Here is a 19,355-nt window from a genome sequence, read left to right on the forward strand (position 1 = left end):
CACCACATGTTCACATTTACTGAAGCTTACAAAGCTTTACATTAAGCTTCCTGTGGATGTTTATATTTCAGACAGGGTTTCGAAAGTTTTTAGAAAGCAAACTTTCTCATTTTCTCACTTAATGACAGTAGAAGCAGCTGGTAAACAAACTCTCCATGTTAGGACTTAACACCTCCCTCTGCAACTGGACCCTGGATTTCCTGTCTCGGAGACCACAGTGTGTATGTGTGGACAGCAGAACGTCAAGCACCATCACGCTGAGCACCGGCGCCCCCCAGGGATATGTGCTCAGCCCCCTTCTGTTCACACTGCTCACCCACGACTGCGCTGCCGAGACAGACTCCAACGTCATCATCAAGTTTGCCGATGACACCACAGTGCTGGGCCTCATCAGCAACAATGACGAGACGACCTACAGAGCAGGAGTAGAATGCCTGGGAGGATGGTGCAGCAACAACAACCTGACCCTGAATGTGGACAAAACTAAAGAGCTGGTGGTGGACTTCAGGAGGCCACCAGCTGACCACTGTCCACTAAACATCAACGGCGCCACGGTAGAGAGGGCCAAGAGCACCAAATTCCTGGGGGTGCACATCACCGATGACCTCAGCTGGTCTCTCCACACCAAGTCCACAGTGAAGAAAGCACAACAACGCCTTCACTTCCTCAGGAGACTGAACAAAGCCAGCCTTCCAACTCCCATCCTGACCACCTTCCACAGGGCCACTGTGGAAAGCGTCCTGACTGTTTCACCACATGGTTTGGAAACTGCACAGAAGTGGATCGCAGATCTCTGCAACGTGTGGTCAGGACGGCAGAGAGGATCATTGGTGTCTCCCTCCCGGCTCTCCAGGACATCTACCAAGAACACTGCATATGCAGGGCCACCTCCATCATGAAGGACCTCTCCCACCCCTCACGTGGACGGTTTGTTTCCCTTCCATCAGGAAAGAGACTGCACAGCATCAGAACCCACACATTAAGGTTCTGTAGCAGCTTCTTCCCACAGGCAGTCAGACTGTTGAACATCCTGCGGCTACAACACACATAGACCTGCACCCATCACCCCCATACCCAAAACTGCAGCCACATTAATCTCACTCATTATCACCCCAGTAGCGAGTATGATTGTGTCTGATGTATGCTTGTGCTTTTTTTTTTTTTAATCTAGTTGAGTCTTTTTAAATTATCTTATATTTATTTTTACCTTTTATTTATTCTTAACTTTTTTTTACAGTATTACCCTCATTTCTGCACTGTGAATGGATGTGAGAAACGTCATTTCGTTTAACTGTGTGCTACGTACATTGCTGAATGACAATAAAAGCTGAAGTTGAAAAATGTTGAAAGTTGAAAGTAAAAATGACTAATTTCTATAGAACCGCGAGACGTTTTTACATGATGGTGTTCTGCATTATGAGAGCTTTGAGATGGCAGTCAGTAGGGAGCTGGTCAGCACCACACATGACGCCAAGAAAAAGATGAAGCAGTTGGATAAGGCCTCGGGGAAGAACAAAACGTGTTTAATCACCAGCTCAGTGTTTTACTGAAATTCAAACAAACTTTCTTCCTTTCAAAATCAGAAATGCCCTCTGTTGGACTGCAGTTTAACTTCAAATCTGTGAAGTCATATTTCCTAAACTGTGCACTTACAGAAAGCATTAACACTACTAGGCCTAGATTATTGACCGTGGCTAGTGCTTTGATGCACACCTTAATCTCTCTCAACACCAAGGATCCCCACAGTGCTGCAATCAGATCGTAGCCCTATGAGAAGAAGCCAAGCAACAAGCTGCTTATCAAATACAGACCACATATTTAAATCTTTTAGTTTTTCATCCGTTTCTCACTTTGTTGTATTTTCAAAGAGAGCTTTAAGAATTGCACAAAATACTTGAATGATGCAGCCTCATTTTGCACTGAACCCAAAGAGCTGAATGAGGATAGACTGACCATTTGTTCTGACATCGTCTGTCACTACAAAGAACGAGGGAAATGAGGATAAATGGAAGGTCAGGCCAGTTTAATTCTGTTATGCTGTACAAACACATACATTCTACATTCACAGATAATCAATAAAGGCTATAAATAATTCCCCATAATGGCTTTGTTTCTATGGTCCCTGAGAATGAATGCTTTACAACTGCTCAATTCCTTCCTATGACCACCAGACCAGAAACTCAAGGGCAAACTATCTGTATGAATACATACCACTAGCAATTGTATAAAAAACATTTGGTGAAAATTTATCATGGTGTTCCGAGTGCAGCTGTGGTTTTATCAGGCGATCAAGAGATGCAGCCAATAAATATTAATAAAACCTAAAAACTTGAGTAAACCTTTTCTGAAAGTGTTCCATTTCAACAACAAACAGTGTGTGAGTCTATTTGAATACATCTGTGCCAATGCTTTCACACACTGCTCATTTCGACATGTCAGGACATGTTGTACTCACTGCTGTGACAATAGGAAATGTAATTACAGAACTCAGGTAGTTATTGGCCAGGAACCAGGAGTGTGTGGCCAATGCCCACATCAATCCAGACAACAGTCTTGAAGTGCAAGAAAGGTTAAGAGGGCACTTGTAATTCTGCGACAATACACTTTGAATACAAAGCAAGAGTTCACAATGCAGGTTAATCCGTTCATGTCGAAGAATATCAACTAAAAGGTGCCTACAGAAAAATGTATCTTATTATTTTTATATCCTCACATTCAAACAGCTTCAAATGAGGAGTGTCTCCCAGAACACATTCCTCAGTTTTTAGTAATAGTGCAGACACTGACACTCAGCCTACTGGGAACCAAAGTGTAGACCTAAACTCACATGCCACACTACATGATTGCACATGCAGCTTCGCAAGGGAAACTGCCACATTTCCTCCACAACAGCTGATTCTTCCTGCCTTGGTGAGGGTCATACTGGAGCTATTATTAGTCACCTCCAGCAAATGGAAAAGGGCAGAAGTTAAAGGGAGAGTTAGTGGCCTCTATCAGTGGAATTGAAAATCATTTTAAATGACTTCCTGTGGTCAGCAGGAATATAATGGAGACAATATCATGTTATGAATAAATGACACACAACATTTAGGACCAGCAGCAAAATCAGCAGGAGGCGGTTGGTGTGGACGGACAGGTTTACAAAGTGCACAGGTAGGCTTTATGTAGTTACCTTGAGGTAATAAAGCACTTTGGCTCAGGTTAGGAAAAGATACTGTTTTAATAAATGTCTGTTTTAATAAATGTCTACTGGCATTTAATAAATGTCAGTAAACACGTGGAGTTACTGCAGATTTTTTCTCTGTTAAAAAAAATCCACAACTTTTCTGAAGTGTTTCCAAATGCCTAACATAAAAGGTTGAAAAAATGTTGCGGTAATTCAGAGAGGATATTGTATTGCAAGACTGGGTATTTTTTATGGAGCAACCTTGAGCCACAAGAGCATCTCTGTTAAAGTAATACTACCTGGTAGGATGGCTTCTGAGTACACCCTGGGCTTGCTATTCATGGCACCACAATAGAGCTCTTTGCCTAAATGTAGTCAAGATCTGTGAAGACAGAAACAGGAATTGATTTGGATATTAAACCTGGTTCTCTGGACAAACCAATGTTATCTATAGACCAACAGAGGGAGTTCGTCTTTTAACTAATATGACATTATAATCTTTTCCATTGATTGATCAAGTTGAGTACAATAATAATCCGTTAAAGGTTAAAAATTAAGAAAGCAAACAAACGTGGAAACCATACCATAGACACTGGCTCCATAGAATGCACTGTCCTGGCACAATGAATGCTTCTTAATGTAGAATATGGGCACAAAGGAGGAACTATAAAGCAGGTCCACCACTAAAAAGAGGCAGGATAGACATAAGAACTACACAAAAGATGCATTTTAGATCTTACAGATATTCACGCATTGTATAAACATGTAACATTAAATCTGAACATTTTCCACAAAGCAGATAAACAGATAGATGGTGCATGGTAAAGGAATATAACTTCACAGCAGTTTGGGAAGACTACATGTGAACCACTGGTGCTATTTTTGCACTTGTAACGTCACTAATACGATATGTTGGCATTTGTTCTTTGCATTCACTATTACTTGCTTTATTTAAATAGCATTTGGATTCTTGCATTTTTCTTTCTTGTATTTTTTGCAGATGCAGCTAGTTTTCTAATCAAATTAATATGTTGTGAATGAATGAAACACCATCACAAAAAATAAAAGTTTTATCTCACGAAAGGAAACATTCTCTGAGACACAAACTGGTAACACTTAAAACCAAGCTGCAGGCAGTTGTCGATTGAATAAAAAAGACCTTCACATAAAGGCTTTGTATAAAACACATAATTTTATCTTTTATCTGCCCTTGTGGAAAATTTCTAGTAATAATTTTATCAACATCAATTCAGCTTGCAACACCACAGAGCTCAGTGATTGCTGCTGAGTTGAGCTCACATGAATCGCCTGATCTTTGGTCCAATGGAATCCATCCGCAATTCAGAGGATCTTGGTCCATAACTGCCTGAATTTAATTAGACTTACCTAGAACTGGCCAACATCAGTAAACTAGAGCATTAGAGCTCCAAGGCCGATGCCAATTGCTTTAATGATGGGAACAACCGCTACGTTTCCTGTAGGCCATATGAATGGAAAAGTTAGCAGCTTGTCTATGGCAGAGCAAACTCCTCCTACTTGTGATTATCAACTCAATTTCCATATCAATAGATGAATGCAAAATAATCTTTTTTAATATCAGACCTTAACAACGTATTGAGTTTATCATGCATGTATCCAACTGTGTGTTATATGTTCCTTGTTTCCCACTCCCCTCTTCTTCCATCCCTACCTCTCTACCTCTTCTTTCCCTCTCAACCCACCAGCCAGCAGGCAGATGGGTCCCCCCACATAAAGAGCTGGTTTCTGCTCAAGGTTTCTTCCCTGTTAAAAGGGAGTTTTTCTTGCCACTGTCGCCTTAGGGCTTGCTCTGGGGGTTCAGGCATCTGTAAAGCGTCTTGAGACAATTTGACCTGTAAGTGGCGCTAAATAAATAAAATTGAATTTAATTATTTTATCTAATCAGCAACTGGATGCTCGCAATAGTATAAGACGTTCTTCAGGCATGACCGTTCTCCATCTTTTTGTCCTTGTCACTGAGCACAGTGACGAGGGCAAATCATATCTCCAACCATATCAAAGTATTCCATCAACTGGAGATTGAAATATTTCATTTTCACTCTAGTCATCCTTTATGTCGTCCCACAATGGCACGGAAGGAAATGCAAGAGCTATTCACTATTCAGAAAAAGAAAAAAAAAGTCCATGACAATTGTAAGCATACATTTTTTAAATTATACATCTACTAGCAGCACAGTCAGTGCTCTTGATAGCAATAAAATACAGTGTGAAATTGGGACACTGTGTCCTTAAAATCTGGCTACAATTTTCTCACATAAGACGACCGACATCATATTATTAAGATGGACTTGCAGCAAAAGGACTCTCTAAGTTGGATGCTTTAAATCCATCTGCTGCATCTTAACATTCAGAAACGTGAATCAGACTTGATGGGAAGACACCCAGCTGCACACAGCCACTAAAATAAAGAACAATTTGGGCTTGAAGTTGTCCTTTCATGAGACAATAACCAAGATCACGCCTCCCAGCATTGCAAAAGGGTAGAATTTGGGTGAGTGAAGCATCAAGTCTCCAGTCATTGATACACCCAAATTGCTGCACAGTATATCCACTGAAAGAAAATACCTGTGAACAGAACACAAGTTCTATTAGAATTATATATTTCCTATCTCTGATTACATGTATATTTTCATAATCTAACTTCTTTAGGTGAAAATATTTAGGAATGTTCAGGAGTCTTTCCTAGAAAAATACAATAAACTAATAAGTGCTGTATGCTTTCCATCTCCTGTTTCTATTATTTTCACAGGAACAAGGTTGGTTCCATACAGCAACACAGCAAACACGCATGTAGCAATTCCATAGGCGAAATGAGCGACGGTGGTTGAGTTACAAATGGAACCATTCCCGTTGCTGCCTTTGGCTCCTGGATGAGTTTCACAGCAAAATGAACATCCAAGACTGTCGATTTCAAACCGCAGCCTCACGCAGCCCCACATATCCATCACAGACCAATTATAGATTACATACCTTCAGCTCTGTGACAGCTCACCATCAATAACGCAGCAGCAAATAAAAGCAAAAGTGAGCTTAGAACTTGGAGCACGCTGCAGCTGAAAATAGTTTTTTCCTTTGAATGAAAAGGTTTACAATGTGTATCTGCAGTGGTGAGGACAGAAAGTCAACCAGGTGCTGCCAGTTATCCAATCTGGCTCATGAAGAGGAGCGACAACACAACCAGAAAACAGCTATTTCTGAGGGTTTGAAATGAGTTAGGAAGACAGCACTTCTCTGCACTTAAGGACACGGAATAAAGACAATAGTTCTATGTATAAATGTGTTTTTGCTCAGATCAGGAAATCCTGTGGCTCCTGCGCCTTGCCTACATCTCCCTGCTAAGCGAGGAAATCTGTGTTTCCTGTTGTAAATTGTTTCCCTTTTTCTACTCTGCACTCAGAATTAGAATCCAGAAACAGGGAAATTAACCACTAGATGTCGCCTAAAACGCGTAGATATACTCAGGCCTAAAGGGTTTAAATATTATTTCATTTAAAGACTGATCACCCTCACCTCGGAAATCTGTTTTTAAATGTGATTCTGTAATATTTCCATGAAGCCCATAATATCCCCCAAAGCTCAGAGCAAAGCGGTGCCTGCTGAGTTGAAATATCTACATGGGACGCCATACGAAATATTATAGACAACTGTATATGTTATAAATTTCAATTATTTTTAAGGGCATATAATTAAATTTGAAATCCCGTTCTTTCTCGGGGGATGTCCAACTAATTTCAGGAATTAATTGAATCATACAACACATTCATCAGGTGTCCCTGAAGTGCTTATTAAGGTACTTTACCTGAAAGTACCTGAAAAAAGAAGAAAAAAATCTTAGAGGGTTCAAGTTTCTTCATGTTTGCTTGTTGGGTGGTTTCCCAGCCTGTCCATCCACTGCGCAGTTGTCTCCCTGCGCTCTATGGCCACAAATCCTCCCTTCCAAAATGACTTTCGGGAGTTATGCGCTCCTCCCTAGCTCGAGTTTGACGCAAAAAAAAAAGACTCAACCGTGATAATGACATGAGTTCTAATGGGGAAGTCTCGCTTTCACTGGCTGTGCTTCCCTTTTCTAAAACTGTCCAGCAACTTTTGGAGGTGTCCTCTTTCAAAAAGAAGTTTGATAATTGCGTCTGTATGTGTGGTTTATTTGTTTTTCGTGGTTTCACAAGTTGGATACTCACAGCAGCACCGGGGCAGAAGGATCGATAAGGGCAAGAACCGGCACGCCCGTGGATTGTATCATTTGGAGACTAACGGTGCGCTGCCAGACTCCGCTGACCTGCAGACCGGTGCGAGCTTTGTGTTCCCGACCCGGTCCAACGTGGTGTACATAACGCTTAAGTCCAAGCGTCTCAAACCAGCTCATATCCGAGGTACAATCCGACCAAAGCTGAGGAGAAAAGTGAGAAGAAATAAGACAGACAATCCGTCTTTTACGCAGAACAAACTTGGCACTTTGGAGCGAGACACCGGCCAGATTAAGCACAGCTTTCTACCCAGGACGTCCTGGAAAGAAACCGGGGATGTTGATTATAAATCATTGGATATAGCTCAGAAATCTCATGAAGATGCAGAAACAGACTCTCAGATTAGTTCAATCAGAATTTACAGCCAAATGGTACCGCCATGGTTCAGCGCGCAGGACGTGAAAACCATGCGCTTTCTTGCGGATGCTAAAGTTTTACGCATGAGAGAAGTCTCTTGTGGAGACAATCCATCACTTCTGATATTTGAGGGTGAGACAAACGTTCCACCAGTCAACCAAAAACACACAAAAAAGATCAACGTGTGCGGAGGGCAGTGTGGAGTCATCCACAGCCCCGTGGATAACACGGAGGTATTTGCTTTCCATTTGGACAGGGTGCTGGGGCTCAATCGGACACTGCCAGCTGTAAGCAGAAAGTTCAGCTTTTTACACGGTAAGTCAAGAAGCATCAGGACAAAGTTTCCTATTTTTTGACTGTGGGTTGAAGAGGGAGGGTTTTATAAGGACAAACATTTTCTAACAGTTTCTAACGGGATTCTTAGTAAAACACTCTAGGCATTCAGCATTTAAAATGGAAATTTCTGCACATCCCCTGTGAAAAAAGGGACTAAACTTTACTAACCCCAATTCAGTAAATCCATGCAGCTTCATCATATGGTGACACTAACGGTTATCTGTAAACTACAGGTTAACCATACAGTACAAATCTTATGTAAATATTGTGTTGAGCCTTGAGTCACTTAATGACACTTGTGAGTGTAACGGTCATTACATTGGGTTCTTTGAGTTTGCCATTAGCAAGTCATTGCTTTTGAGAAAGACACTGAACATTTTACTTGAACATTACAACAGGAGGACTCAAGACCATGAGTCAGCATTTGTACCTAGAGGTCAACAAGTCCAGTCATATTCAAGGCCAACATGTACAATAAATAGAATCCACATATTTGAAGAGCAAAAGAGACATAAAACTTAGGGAATACACATTTTGCATTCAAGCTTGTTGTTATGGAGACACAGAACGTACTGACCAGATTGAAGCACTATGTCTCAAGCACCCTAAAATGTAATAGTTTGTCTGAATTTACAGGATGGTCGTTGCTGCACAAATGAATAAATTCAGTTTTACTCAACCACAGAGGCTGGCAGCACAGTCTGTAAGGACTTCTTCTAGACAATAAAAATAGGTTTTAGGGGCACACAGCAGGTGAACACAATCCTCTTTTTTCTCTCTTCCTTACAGATCACCACTTTCCATCTAGAATTAATATATCTGAATGTTTTTGTCATATTATTTGTTCGCAGTATTTATAAATAAGTTGTGAAATCTACAGTCCTTTCTGGTATTCAGTGCTCCTGCCTTCATGTGTTTGAGAAAATGCTGCTTTTCCAAGATGAAAAAAAAAGTTAAGATAGAACAATTGCTCAAATGTGATGACGTAATCTCTCTTTCCTCCCTCTTTAGATGGCCTGTCCTGTCCAGTGGTATCATGGGATGCATCTCTGTACCCAGAAGGCCTTGCTGCGGGCTGGGCCACTGTGAGGATGACCTGGGGGGAGTACCAGAGCTCCCTGAAACAGAGGTGTTGGCATAAAAACATCATCCCAAAGCCTGACTCTGGCTGCTCCACAATTCACCACTACGAGTGGAGCAAACTAGCTCTGTTTGACTTCTTGTTGCAGGTAACAAAGTCAGTCAGATAAATCAAAGGTCACTGAATTGATACAATCCACATTTCTGAGTGCAGACAAACATGACTGAAGTTTTTCTCTGGTCTTGTGTTTGCTTTTGTGCTGCTAAAGCCTCCTCAGCCTTATCTGAATTCCAAAAATGCTTCATAAAAACTTTCTTTTGTCTGACAGCAACAATATGCTCTAGCAGCTGTTTTTTCCGCTTCTGAAAAACATGCTAAATATTCTCAGATGTTTTGTCCTTTGGCTGAATAGATGTCTTGTTTCCTGCATGGGAGGCCTCTCAGAGCAGATTTTGGCACTGCGGTGACAATTCCATAATTCATCTTGATGGAGCAAACACAGTGGAGGGAGAAAGCTTTAAACGTTTACTCCAAAATAGTTACCTCAATAACCAATTTAGAGCTTTTCAATAGTCTATTCTGGTTATAATGCAACAGCTTTGGCCCTTCAATAAAGATAATTTATGTTTTGTCATTCAACATAAAAGAGTAAACAAATGAGGAAAAATCCATATTTTGCGAGAAGAGAAACAGATTCCACAGGTCATATGAAACATCTCGCCAAACAACTGAACATAATGTAATCATTACACTAATTGGTTTGCTACTGAATAACAGAGAAATGACATCTGTTTGCATCGCAGACAGAAACTTTCTTATCCTGACCTGACCGTCTCAGGCTGTGCTGTGAAAGCGAACACATTTGTATAAATACGCAGATCGATGTGACGGTTGCAGCTCCTCTAACAGGCATCTGTGTTGCTGAATCCTCCTCGATACTCAGTTAAAGTCAAACAAAAATCCAAAGTAAAAGCCAATAGATCTTCTTTCTTCTTTTTTTTTGAAACTACCGAGGAAAGCTGAGTGGCATTGTTGCCTTGACTGATAGGTATCCTGGGTGTATTTCATTTTGTCACGCTTAATGCTTTGCTGGATGCTCATCCATCCGGGTTTCCTTTAAAAAAAAGGTGCCTGTTAGTGGCAGAACTCCCATCTGAAATGAATGAAATCGTCCCACTTTAGTGGCAGCATCTAAAACCTCCACCAGTCAAACGATTTAGCTTGAATTTTTGTTGGTTTTTCGGCTGCCTTTCCTTGTGGAGTAGAAACAAGTGTCATTGAATTCCAAAACAAGCTTGTCCAGGGCGATAAAAAAAACCTTTGTGCTTACCAGTGTGATCAAAAAGAGAATAAATCTACCAATGCCAGTCTGAAAATACATAATTGCCACTCCCTGCTGTGCGTCTACTCTCAAGACACCTACAACAAGGGTTTTCTGAAGGAATGTCTATCTTTTTAGATCCACAACCGTCTGGATGGGGGCTGCTGTGGCTTCAGGCCTCGGCTGGAGGACGAGTGTGTTGAACTGGGCCTCCACGCAGGATGTGGGGACCAAAACCACATGCAACTGGAAAACATCATCCACAGGGGTCACGACAACAGACACCTGGTCTTCGCTAACAATAAAGGATTCTTCGACCGCAATGAGGACAACTTGGACTTCCGGCTGTTGGAGGGAATCAAGGAGTAAGTTTGGATCACAAAAAAGAATTCTAAAACCTGTAATAAATACTGAGGACTTCCGTGCTTGCCTTATTTTAAACAGGAAGGCTATGTTAAATTATTATATTAAACACATAGCAATAGATTAAATAATAGATTGTGATAAATATGAAGTGAAAAGTCAACAGCACCATGTATTTCTTTGAGGAAATACATGGTGCTGTTGACTTTTTTACTCATGAAAAATTTACAGTATTTGCACAGACTTGGTCAATCTTGAGAGACTAAGCGAAATAACATTTATCAGGCTGTTAAAGACAAAGTGCACCATTGGTCATGACTGGATTGTTTATTAGTGCTTATTTTTGGAGCTAAAAACTCCACCATGAGGGTTGCTTTTTTTTTTTTTTTTTTTTTGTCTTGCATTATAAAGGATCTGTTGAACAGTTGGAGTTTGGCTGTTTTCTGTAGCTGTTCTTTAAATTCCGGTCTCCCCTTTGCGACAGCATAGTTGAAAAGTTATAGCATGCAGAGCTGACAAGGCAGATTGGAATCTCTGTGTTGGATTTTTGCCATATCAGTTATAAAACTCAGAATTTTGTGGAAAAATAATCATCGAACACAAATCTGTATCAGTTATTGCAAACAACAAACTGTCTTTCTTAAACCTTCAAATCCTGTTTGTAACTTTTTCAGCGTGACCTTTAAAAAACGTGCTTCATCCTCTGAAATCTCCACTTTTACCTGATTGCGTGACGAAAACTGAAGTAAATATTTAGATGTGGTTCAACAAAGTCAATGTGTGGTAGTGTGGTGGCTTGAGTAAAACGTTATGTGTTTCTTTCTATTTATGCCTCGCAGGTCGGCGGCTATGTAAACACACGCTGCACAAACATCGCACTCATTTCGTCTTTTGATCAATAAATCAGTGAGTCATACCACTGGGGAGACAGCGGAGAAACTGCGGTTTTGGCAAGGCCACTCGTGTCTCCTCCCCTGAACATGGATCCTTGTGATCCTCAGCAAAACTGGAGCTCCTATTCTGGGATTCCTATCAGACATGAAGACTAAATTTAGTTGTTATGAGATGACGCAAGATCACAAGATGCCATTAATACCTGACTTCTTTCGGTGTTATAAATCTGAGAGGGTTTTTATCTCTTTATCTCACATAGTGTTGCAGTTTATTTAGAAACCTCAGCTGCTTAAAATTAATTTAGTACTTTAGCAATTTCTTCATGGATCTTCCCCAGCTGTCTCCTAAGTCAACACTATCAGGTCCCATCTTAATGTTTTTCAGATTGCCTCCATGAACATATCTCTGAGGTCCAACTTGTCTTCAGGCTGCAATAAAACCCAATTAAAACTTTGAAAAGAAGACACAAACTAGTACCTCCAAATCAAGCATCAAATAGAACTTTTAATTTTGTTTATTCACAGCTGATAACTATCTACACTGAGTACCTAGACTAGCAATCCTGCTTAAATGTCGTTAGCTCTGATTTGTTCTTGTTGGAAATGCATGAGGCGCCATTTGCCCGCATTCATAATAAAAAAAATAAAAGATGACTAAGCAGAGAGCCAACTCCAAACCTGAGTGCCACAACCAGCTGCTGCACAGCTTCACATGATGATCTCCCTTTTCATCTTTGCTGATATTTTCGCTGTAGGAGAGGAGCTTTTACCCACTTAAAAGCTTTTAAAAATGTCAAAAACTACCACAAACAGTGCATCGCAGCACATTTTGCGCTGCAATTATGTGCAACCCATCATTTTACTCAGGTTAGATAAACAAACTTCCTGCTGAATATGTAATTGGGTCACTGTCATTTTGCCTGCTAAATGCAAAGAGCCAGAGCGATCCTGATTTCAATCTGCGTAATGCAAAAAGGCGAGAAGTTTCAGTAAAATGTCGAAATGCAATTGATTTGATTCCGTCACGTCTTCACAGTAATTATGTTTAGGGGTTTGGCAGTTTAATAGATCTGCTCTGCAGCTGGTTACTACTAGCAACCTCTACATAACAGCTGGAGTTTAGCTGACTTTATATCACGTTTGTTTGATCTACAGCCAAACAAATGTTGTACCAACAGGCCTTCTTTGTGAGAACTTCATTTAGAACTTTTACTGTGTAAAACACGTGACTCTTAAACTACGAATACATCTGCTTCCTGTTGTACTCTTACTACAGCTGTTCTTGTTTTATGTGCTTTTGTCTCATCAATTACATTTATTATTTCCAATTCTAGCTTTTTCTGTATTTTTTTGGAGTTTATTGTTGGTGGTATACCGCAGGATACTATGGCCTTACTGTCCGTATTGTGAACTCTTCATATTATTTCCAGAGCTCTGCTTCTGAGACACCTGAATTCCAATGTGACTGATCCTTCCGGATTTGTTTTACGTCCCTCCAGGCTTCCAGAGCAGGCCGTGTCTGTGATGAGGAGCAGGAAGCTGAGGGAGAAACTCCTCCAGTCCCTGTTCCTGGACCAGACGTACTGGGAGAGCCAGGGCGGCCGACAGGGCATCGATAAGCTGATCGACGTCATCGAGAGGCGAGCCAGAGTCCTCCTCACCTACATCAATGCCCACGGAATCAAAGTCATTACAATGAACATGTGATGAGACTCGCACTAATCAAGGGGTCACATTAGTGAGACACGGACAAAGTAGATTAATGGATTTAACCCTGTGACTTCACCATGTTCTGTAAAACTGTTCTTTAACACTAAAGCTTTATCCTCTTTTTTTTCAAAGTAATCAGGGTAAAAGTATCCTAACATGTCTAAAACTGACACATTCAATGTAATTTATGCCTATTTTTCCACTTAAATCACAAGAACAAGAGAGAATATGCTGTCATGTAGGAATCAGAAAAAGAAACAAAATCTGTATTTATCTCTTTTTCTTTATATTTATAAGAAATATATTGTTGTCAATGCAGGGCCTATTGCTGTGTTGTTAATAACTCTGTAAATGCAAGTCATCTATTCCCATTTGCCAAAAACCCACTGAGACTGTTTTTTGTGTGGGATACCAAGAGAGACTTTAACTGATTCTGACATTTACAAAGAGTGAAAATTTACGGAAACTAATTAGGTTCACTTCCTTCTTTTGAGTCTTCATTTGTTTCTTCTCCAGAGGCCAACGGGCTGCCATCGTTATGAAAAGAATATGCTGTAGTTATCGCTTTTGTTCCTCCCGAGGCCTTCCAGCAGGTGTAATTTGCATTTTGTATGAATGGAATGCTCTAAATCGTAAGTCATGTTCTTCTCTGCTGCCTGTGGGCAGTAAGTAATTAGAGCTTGGTAAAGAGTCTTTGTGTAGTGAACAAGCCACAACCCACATCTAGTCAGGTCGTCTGGGGTCACGCAATTTACACTGCACCAAGAAAAGTATGTAATTTGACATACCTTGTGTGCCTTGGAGCTTCACCTCACCTATAATTTTATGTTTTTAAGAATCAGTACAACAAGTATCATGAGCATTATAAATAAAGATACATGTTTGGCCAACATGTGGGCACAATGTTTGCACATTTACAAATGAAGAGCTTTAAGATGAGAAGTGACGCAGTGTTATTCTCTTTAATATGCACTCTTAGTTTTAATTTGACAGCAGAAACATTTTAACTGTGGCCACTTTCACTGGCTTATTTATTTTTGTACCTTCTTTTTGCCAAAGAAGTGTGAACGTGCTGTTGTCAATAAAAGCATTTATCTCTCAGATATTTGAAAGAACCTGTGACTGATAGCGATTTTTTTTTTTGGTTTTCACTTTTCCTTATCTGATTTTGACTTTTAAAGATCGAAGAACACTTTTCTTGTTGTTACTGTGACGATATAAGACGTTTGCCTTTTATATTGTCTGGTATGACAAAGCCACCGTCAAAAAGGTGTTAAAGTGACAAAAAAAAAATCAATGAGAATGCATCAGCAAATACATTTTTTCCTTGTCTTACTGAGTATCAGTCAAAGCATAGTCAGAAATAGTCTGTGGCTAAGAAATCTGAGCCAGAGTACGGCGTCTGCTTTTCATGCTGTCGTAAACAGTGTGCTTTGGACTCTCACAAATGGAGTCGATGGGGCTTTGTGAGTTATTTTCTCCTGTCCGTGCTGTGCATTCACTGGGCTGTTGTTTTAACCCCTTTGCACCCGCATTAGTGTGTCAGTGGGGTTCATGCCAGTGTGTGTTTGTGTTAGACGAACCTCTGTAGTTCCAAGCATGCTCCACAGCGGAACTTACTTTCTTTACACACGTGTGAATGCATATTCTGACACAAAAAAAGCTTACGCACAGACAAAACATGACTTTTGACCAATATATGTGAATGCAGTCCCGTAGACAAGCATGACCTTCGCTGACCGTTCGCTCCGCATTCAGTCTCGCACAGTGAAATTAGACCACTGTAGAAATAGTGTGTACACTTCTGCAGGTCAAAAGCTGCACTCCAGTTTGACAAACAAGCCTTTACAAGCAACTGCCCACTCAGTCAGCTCACATATACTCAGTGAGTTTCATGAAAATGATTTCACTGTGTTGGAGATTAAGAAATTAAAGACCTCTTCAAATAAGTAAAATTGTGGACGTTTACTTAACCCTGTAAGACCCAAATATAGAGAAAAAAAATTGCAAAAAATAAAAATAAAAAATATAAATACTACTACTACTACTACTACTAATATATATGTATATGTATATATATATATATATATATATACAAATATAGAGGAAATGAACAACAAAAAAATGCATATATATATGTATATACACATATCTACATATATATATATATATGTATATTCTAAACCCAAATATAGAAGACAATCAGCAAAAAAAATAAATAAAAAAATCTATAAGACAAATATAGAAAAAAATATATGCACACACACACACACACACACACACACACACACACACACACACACACACACACACACACACACACACACACACACACACACACACACATATATACATATATCACAAACAGTGCACTTAAATATTGAGGAAAGGTGACAACCACAAAATGAAAATCCTTCAGATCCACAAAGATGGAAAACACAGAGCAACACCAAGCTGGTCTGCATCCAAAAGTAACACAATCAGCAACTACAGAGCTCAGTAATCAACACAGTACATATTGTTTGTTTCATAGGTATTTTAAAAAGGCCCTAAAAGTGAGTATAGCTGTGCAGAGCCTCCACACAAGTCGGGACTCCGGGAAATTACGGACCCTTGTAGGATAATTATAATAATATGAACTAATTTCATTATTTAAAATATCATCGTCGCTGTATCACTGGTTAAAGCCCATTTAGCAAAACACAAAAACTATACTGAAATCTGGACTAATACATGAATTATTTAACTCTATAATGAAAGTTTAATAGTAGGAAAAGAGAGATAATTTTCTCGTGCTTGTGCCCTCAAAGAAAATGCAGTGTTTTGCAAATCATATATCCCCAAGCAGAGCGTGAAGATTTAAATACGTTAAAGAAGCGGTTGGCTTTGTGCTTCAGCTTTCACATTTCATTAAGTAGGTTTTGGGTTTTGAGTGCTGACAAAGTCTGTGCTTTTACTAAGCTGGTGAATTGGATCATTTTTGCAAGAAAGCTTGCAAGGTTAAGCTAAAGGAATGGCTTGTTGAATGTATAAAATTACTGCGACATGTTTGCTCTTGTTTAGACAGATAATGGCCTTAGTGTCTGCACTTCTTCTCCTTCTTTATTCGCCTCTCCGTATTAAGTGCAGTTTGAGTTTTTGTTCTTCCTCGGAAACAGAACATTTTGTCTTTGAGGAAGTGGATGAGAATAATTTGAGATGGTTCATCTCAGCTGTGGCCAGCTGGCTGTTTGCTGGTCAGATTCCAAACAGAGGAGCTCTTTATTCTCATGACCTTGGATGAGCTTTGATAATCACTCCGGCTTACAGTGATGTCAGTTTGCTGCCACTGACGAACACTCAACTCCACTGCCTTATCAGCAGCAATGATAAGACCAGTCAAGTTATTCAATATGAACTTTATTCTTCTAAGCTTCATATCAGTTCTTTTTCTTCGTTAATAGGTGTGTCATAAAAGACAATATACAATGACGCAGGTCCAATTCAGGGACACATTGCTGCAGAGTTAAAGAAATAGTTTGACATTTTGGGGGAAAACCAAGAGGTCCAAAATACCATTGTACCATGTCTGCTCTTTAAATATGAAGCTGGAGCCAACAGTTGGTTAGTTTGCTTAGCATAAACACCGGAAACCAGGGGGAAACAACAAGCTGGTGAGCACTCACACCACATTTATGCCCTGAGCAGCGCATCCCTGCTTTAAATGGTATCTACTGTGCTTCATTCCCCTACTCTATCCACTCTTCCTCTGTTCTTAAAGGATAAAATCCCCCAAAATAAACTAAAACACCTGAATCCGAATCTGTACAAAACAGCATTTGTGGCTTTATTTGCAGTTGTGTTAAAGGTTAGCCGCTGATTCCTCCATGGACAGATATAAATAAGTCTTCTTATCTACTATAAATATCAGCAAGAAAACAGATGTGTATCTTTTCCAACTTTGTATCTGTAGCAGCTCCTCTTTCACTCATAGGATATGTCTGCTTTACATTTCTCCCCGACGAATTTAATATTTCTTTGAAGCTTAGCCCGCAAGTCCATCCATCAATCCATTATCTATACACCGCTTAATCCTCACCAAGGTCAGGGTTACTGACTCGGGTGAAGGCAGGGGACACCCTAGACAGGTCGCCAGTCTGTCGCAGGGCTACATACAGAGATAAACAAGCACTCTCACATTCACACCTACGGGCAATTTAGAATAATCAATTAACCTCAGCATATTTTTGGACTGTGGGAGGAAGCCGGAGTACCCAGAGAAAACCCACGCATGCACAGGGAGAACATGCAAACTCCATGCAGAAAGATCCCGGGAAAGCCGGGACGCGAACCAGGGATCTTCTCGCTGCAAGGCGAAAGTGCTAACCACTACGCCACTGTGCAGCCCCAGCCCGCAAGTCATGCTGCTAAATAAAAGAGGCCTTAATAACCCTTGGATTTAGTATTGGAAGCATGTGAAACATTACACAGCCTCTCAGTGCCAAGAGTGTCCGGGGGTGTTGTAATAACACAGCACCTGGGTGGTCACTGTCAGAAAACTTCAAAGGTAGATTACATTAGATGATAACGAGAAAAAAACATCAAACCGATTCTCTTTTGTCTCCTTAAATACAAAAGGCAGCAGACACAACAAAACTCTCTGCCATGTTGACTCAAATGCTGCTGAAGGAAATTCTCTTTATCCTGATAAGGACATAAGAGGAGAAACTGGAAGAATGTCAACATGTTTGATAAAGTCATGTCAAAGCTTGCTTTTTATCAAAAAAAAGAGCCACAATATACACAGCTCAGAGATTTATGGAATCAGGGCGCACAAGGAACAAGCCTTTTTTTATACCTTTACCTGCATGTAGAAACATCTTCTGCGGGCCTGGCATGCAGCCAGGAGCTTTAATACTTATCCTCTCTTTGTAGAAAAGTCTACTCTGGGGGGACTCAACTGTCCTGATATCCACTACCTGTCATTTATTAATTTCTTTTCTAAAATACACTTTTTGTTCAATTTTCAAAATCCAGCATGAGAACACAATCAGAGAAGTGTCTTTCCCCCTTGATTTTTATTCATTTTAAAAGCCCCCTTCTATACAGACCATACAACGAGTATATTTGTTTCTGTGCGACGCTGAATATGGAAAAATTCTAACTTATTATTCTGGTGCAGTCATTGCCTGTGTTGTCACCTCATTTTTTTTCTAAATAAATTACATGAGTCATAAAGCTGTGCTACTGATGCCAGCTAAAGTTCACTTTTAATTACAGCTGAAGCTCAAGTGGAAATGAAACAGAAACAGAACTCTAGCAGGAATGCAAACAAATCAAATAGTTAAACCAGAGAGGGCGCATATACCCCAACCCACACTCAAGCGATGGAGCTTTGACTTAGTTCAGACAGGAATGGAGTCGAGGTCCTTTTCTGTCCAATCGTTTACTACTAAATCCAGCCCTCCCACTTAGATATCTTTATAACCGAGTCAGAGTTGATCCACTCTGCTCCACCAGCCTCTGTTCATCTTCCTGTCAGATCTCTCACACAGGTTATGAAACAGTGTTTGGAGGTTTGTTCTTACCTTCTGACTGTGATTATGTCCAGGTCGATCCGTCTAATCAAAGCGGGCCGGAAGTTGTCGATCGTCCTCTCACCCGACCTCCCCTCGTCATGTCTCCTCCATATGCCCACCTGCATCTCGTCTAAATACCATTAACTGTAATTCAAACTCCGAAATCCAAGTTTGCTCAGCGCCGGTTACCTGCCGTACAACTTCCGGGTTCAAGTCCGCTGTTTCCGCCCACCAGAGTGACGTCAGCGCATATCCACCTGTGCACCCTGAAGATGTTGATTTCGTCT

At 40.4% G+C, this 19,355-nt stretch overlaps 2 protein-coding genes across 2 annotated transcripts; one reads left to right on the forward strand and one right to left on the reverse strand.

Moving 5' to 3' along the window:
• Positions 1-934: 934 nt before the first annotated feature.
• tmem144b (transmembrane protein 144b) lies at positions 935-7,564 on the reverse strand. The gene is given in 10 exon segments (XM_055016880.1): positions 935-1,501; positions 1,714-1,767; positions 2,456-2,675; positions 3,738-3,849; positions 4,274-4,293; positions 4,466-4,532; positions 4,585-4,698; positions 5,667-5,732; positions 5,735-5,770; positions 5,907-7,564. Coding segments are annotated over 10 exon segments (1,020 nt in total). The 5' UTR covers positions 6,151-7,564; the 3' UTR covers positions 935-1,414.
• Positions 7,119-14,613, forward strand: gask1b (golgi associated kinase 1B). Its single transcript, XM_023279882.3, has 4 exons — positions 7,119-8,121; positions 9,154-9,371; positions 10,683-10,909; positions 13,300-14,613. The coding sequence occupies exons 1-4, from the start codon at positions 7,233-7,235 to the stop codon at positions 13,505-13,507; spliced, it is 1,542 nt and encodes a 513-aa protein (XP_023135650.2). The 5' UTR covers positions 7,119-7,232; the 3' UTR covers positions 13,508-14,613.
• Positions 14,614-19,355: the final 4,742 nt, after the last annotated feature.

The sequence above is a fragment of the Amphiprion ocellaris genome, chromosome 13 (assembly GCF_022539595.1).
Source record: "Amphiprion ocellaris isolate individual 3 ecotype Okinawa chromosome 13, ASM2253959v1, whole genome shotgun sequence".
Classification (NCBI taxonomy): domain Eukaryota; kingdom Metazoa; phylum Chordata; class Actinopteri; family Pomacentridae; genus Amphiprion; species Amphiprion ocellaris.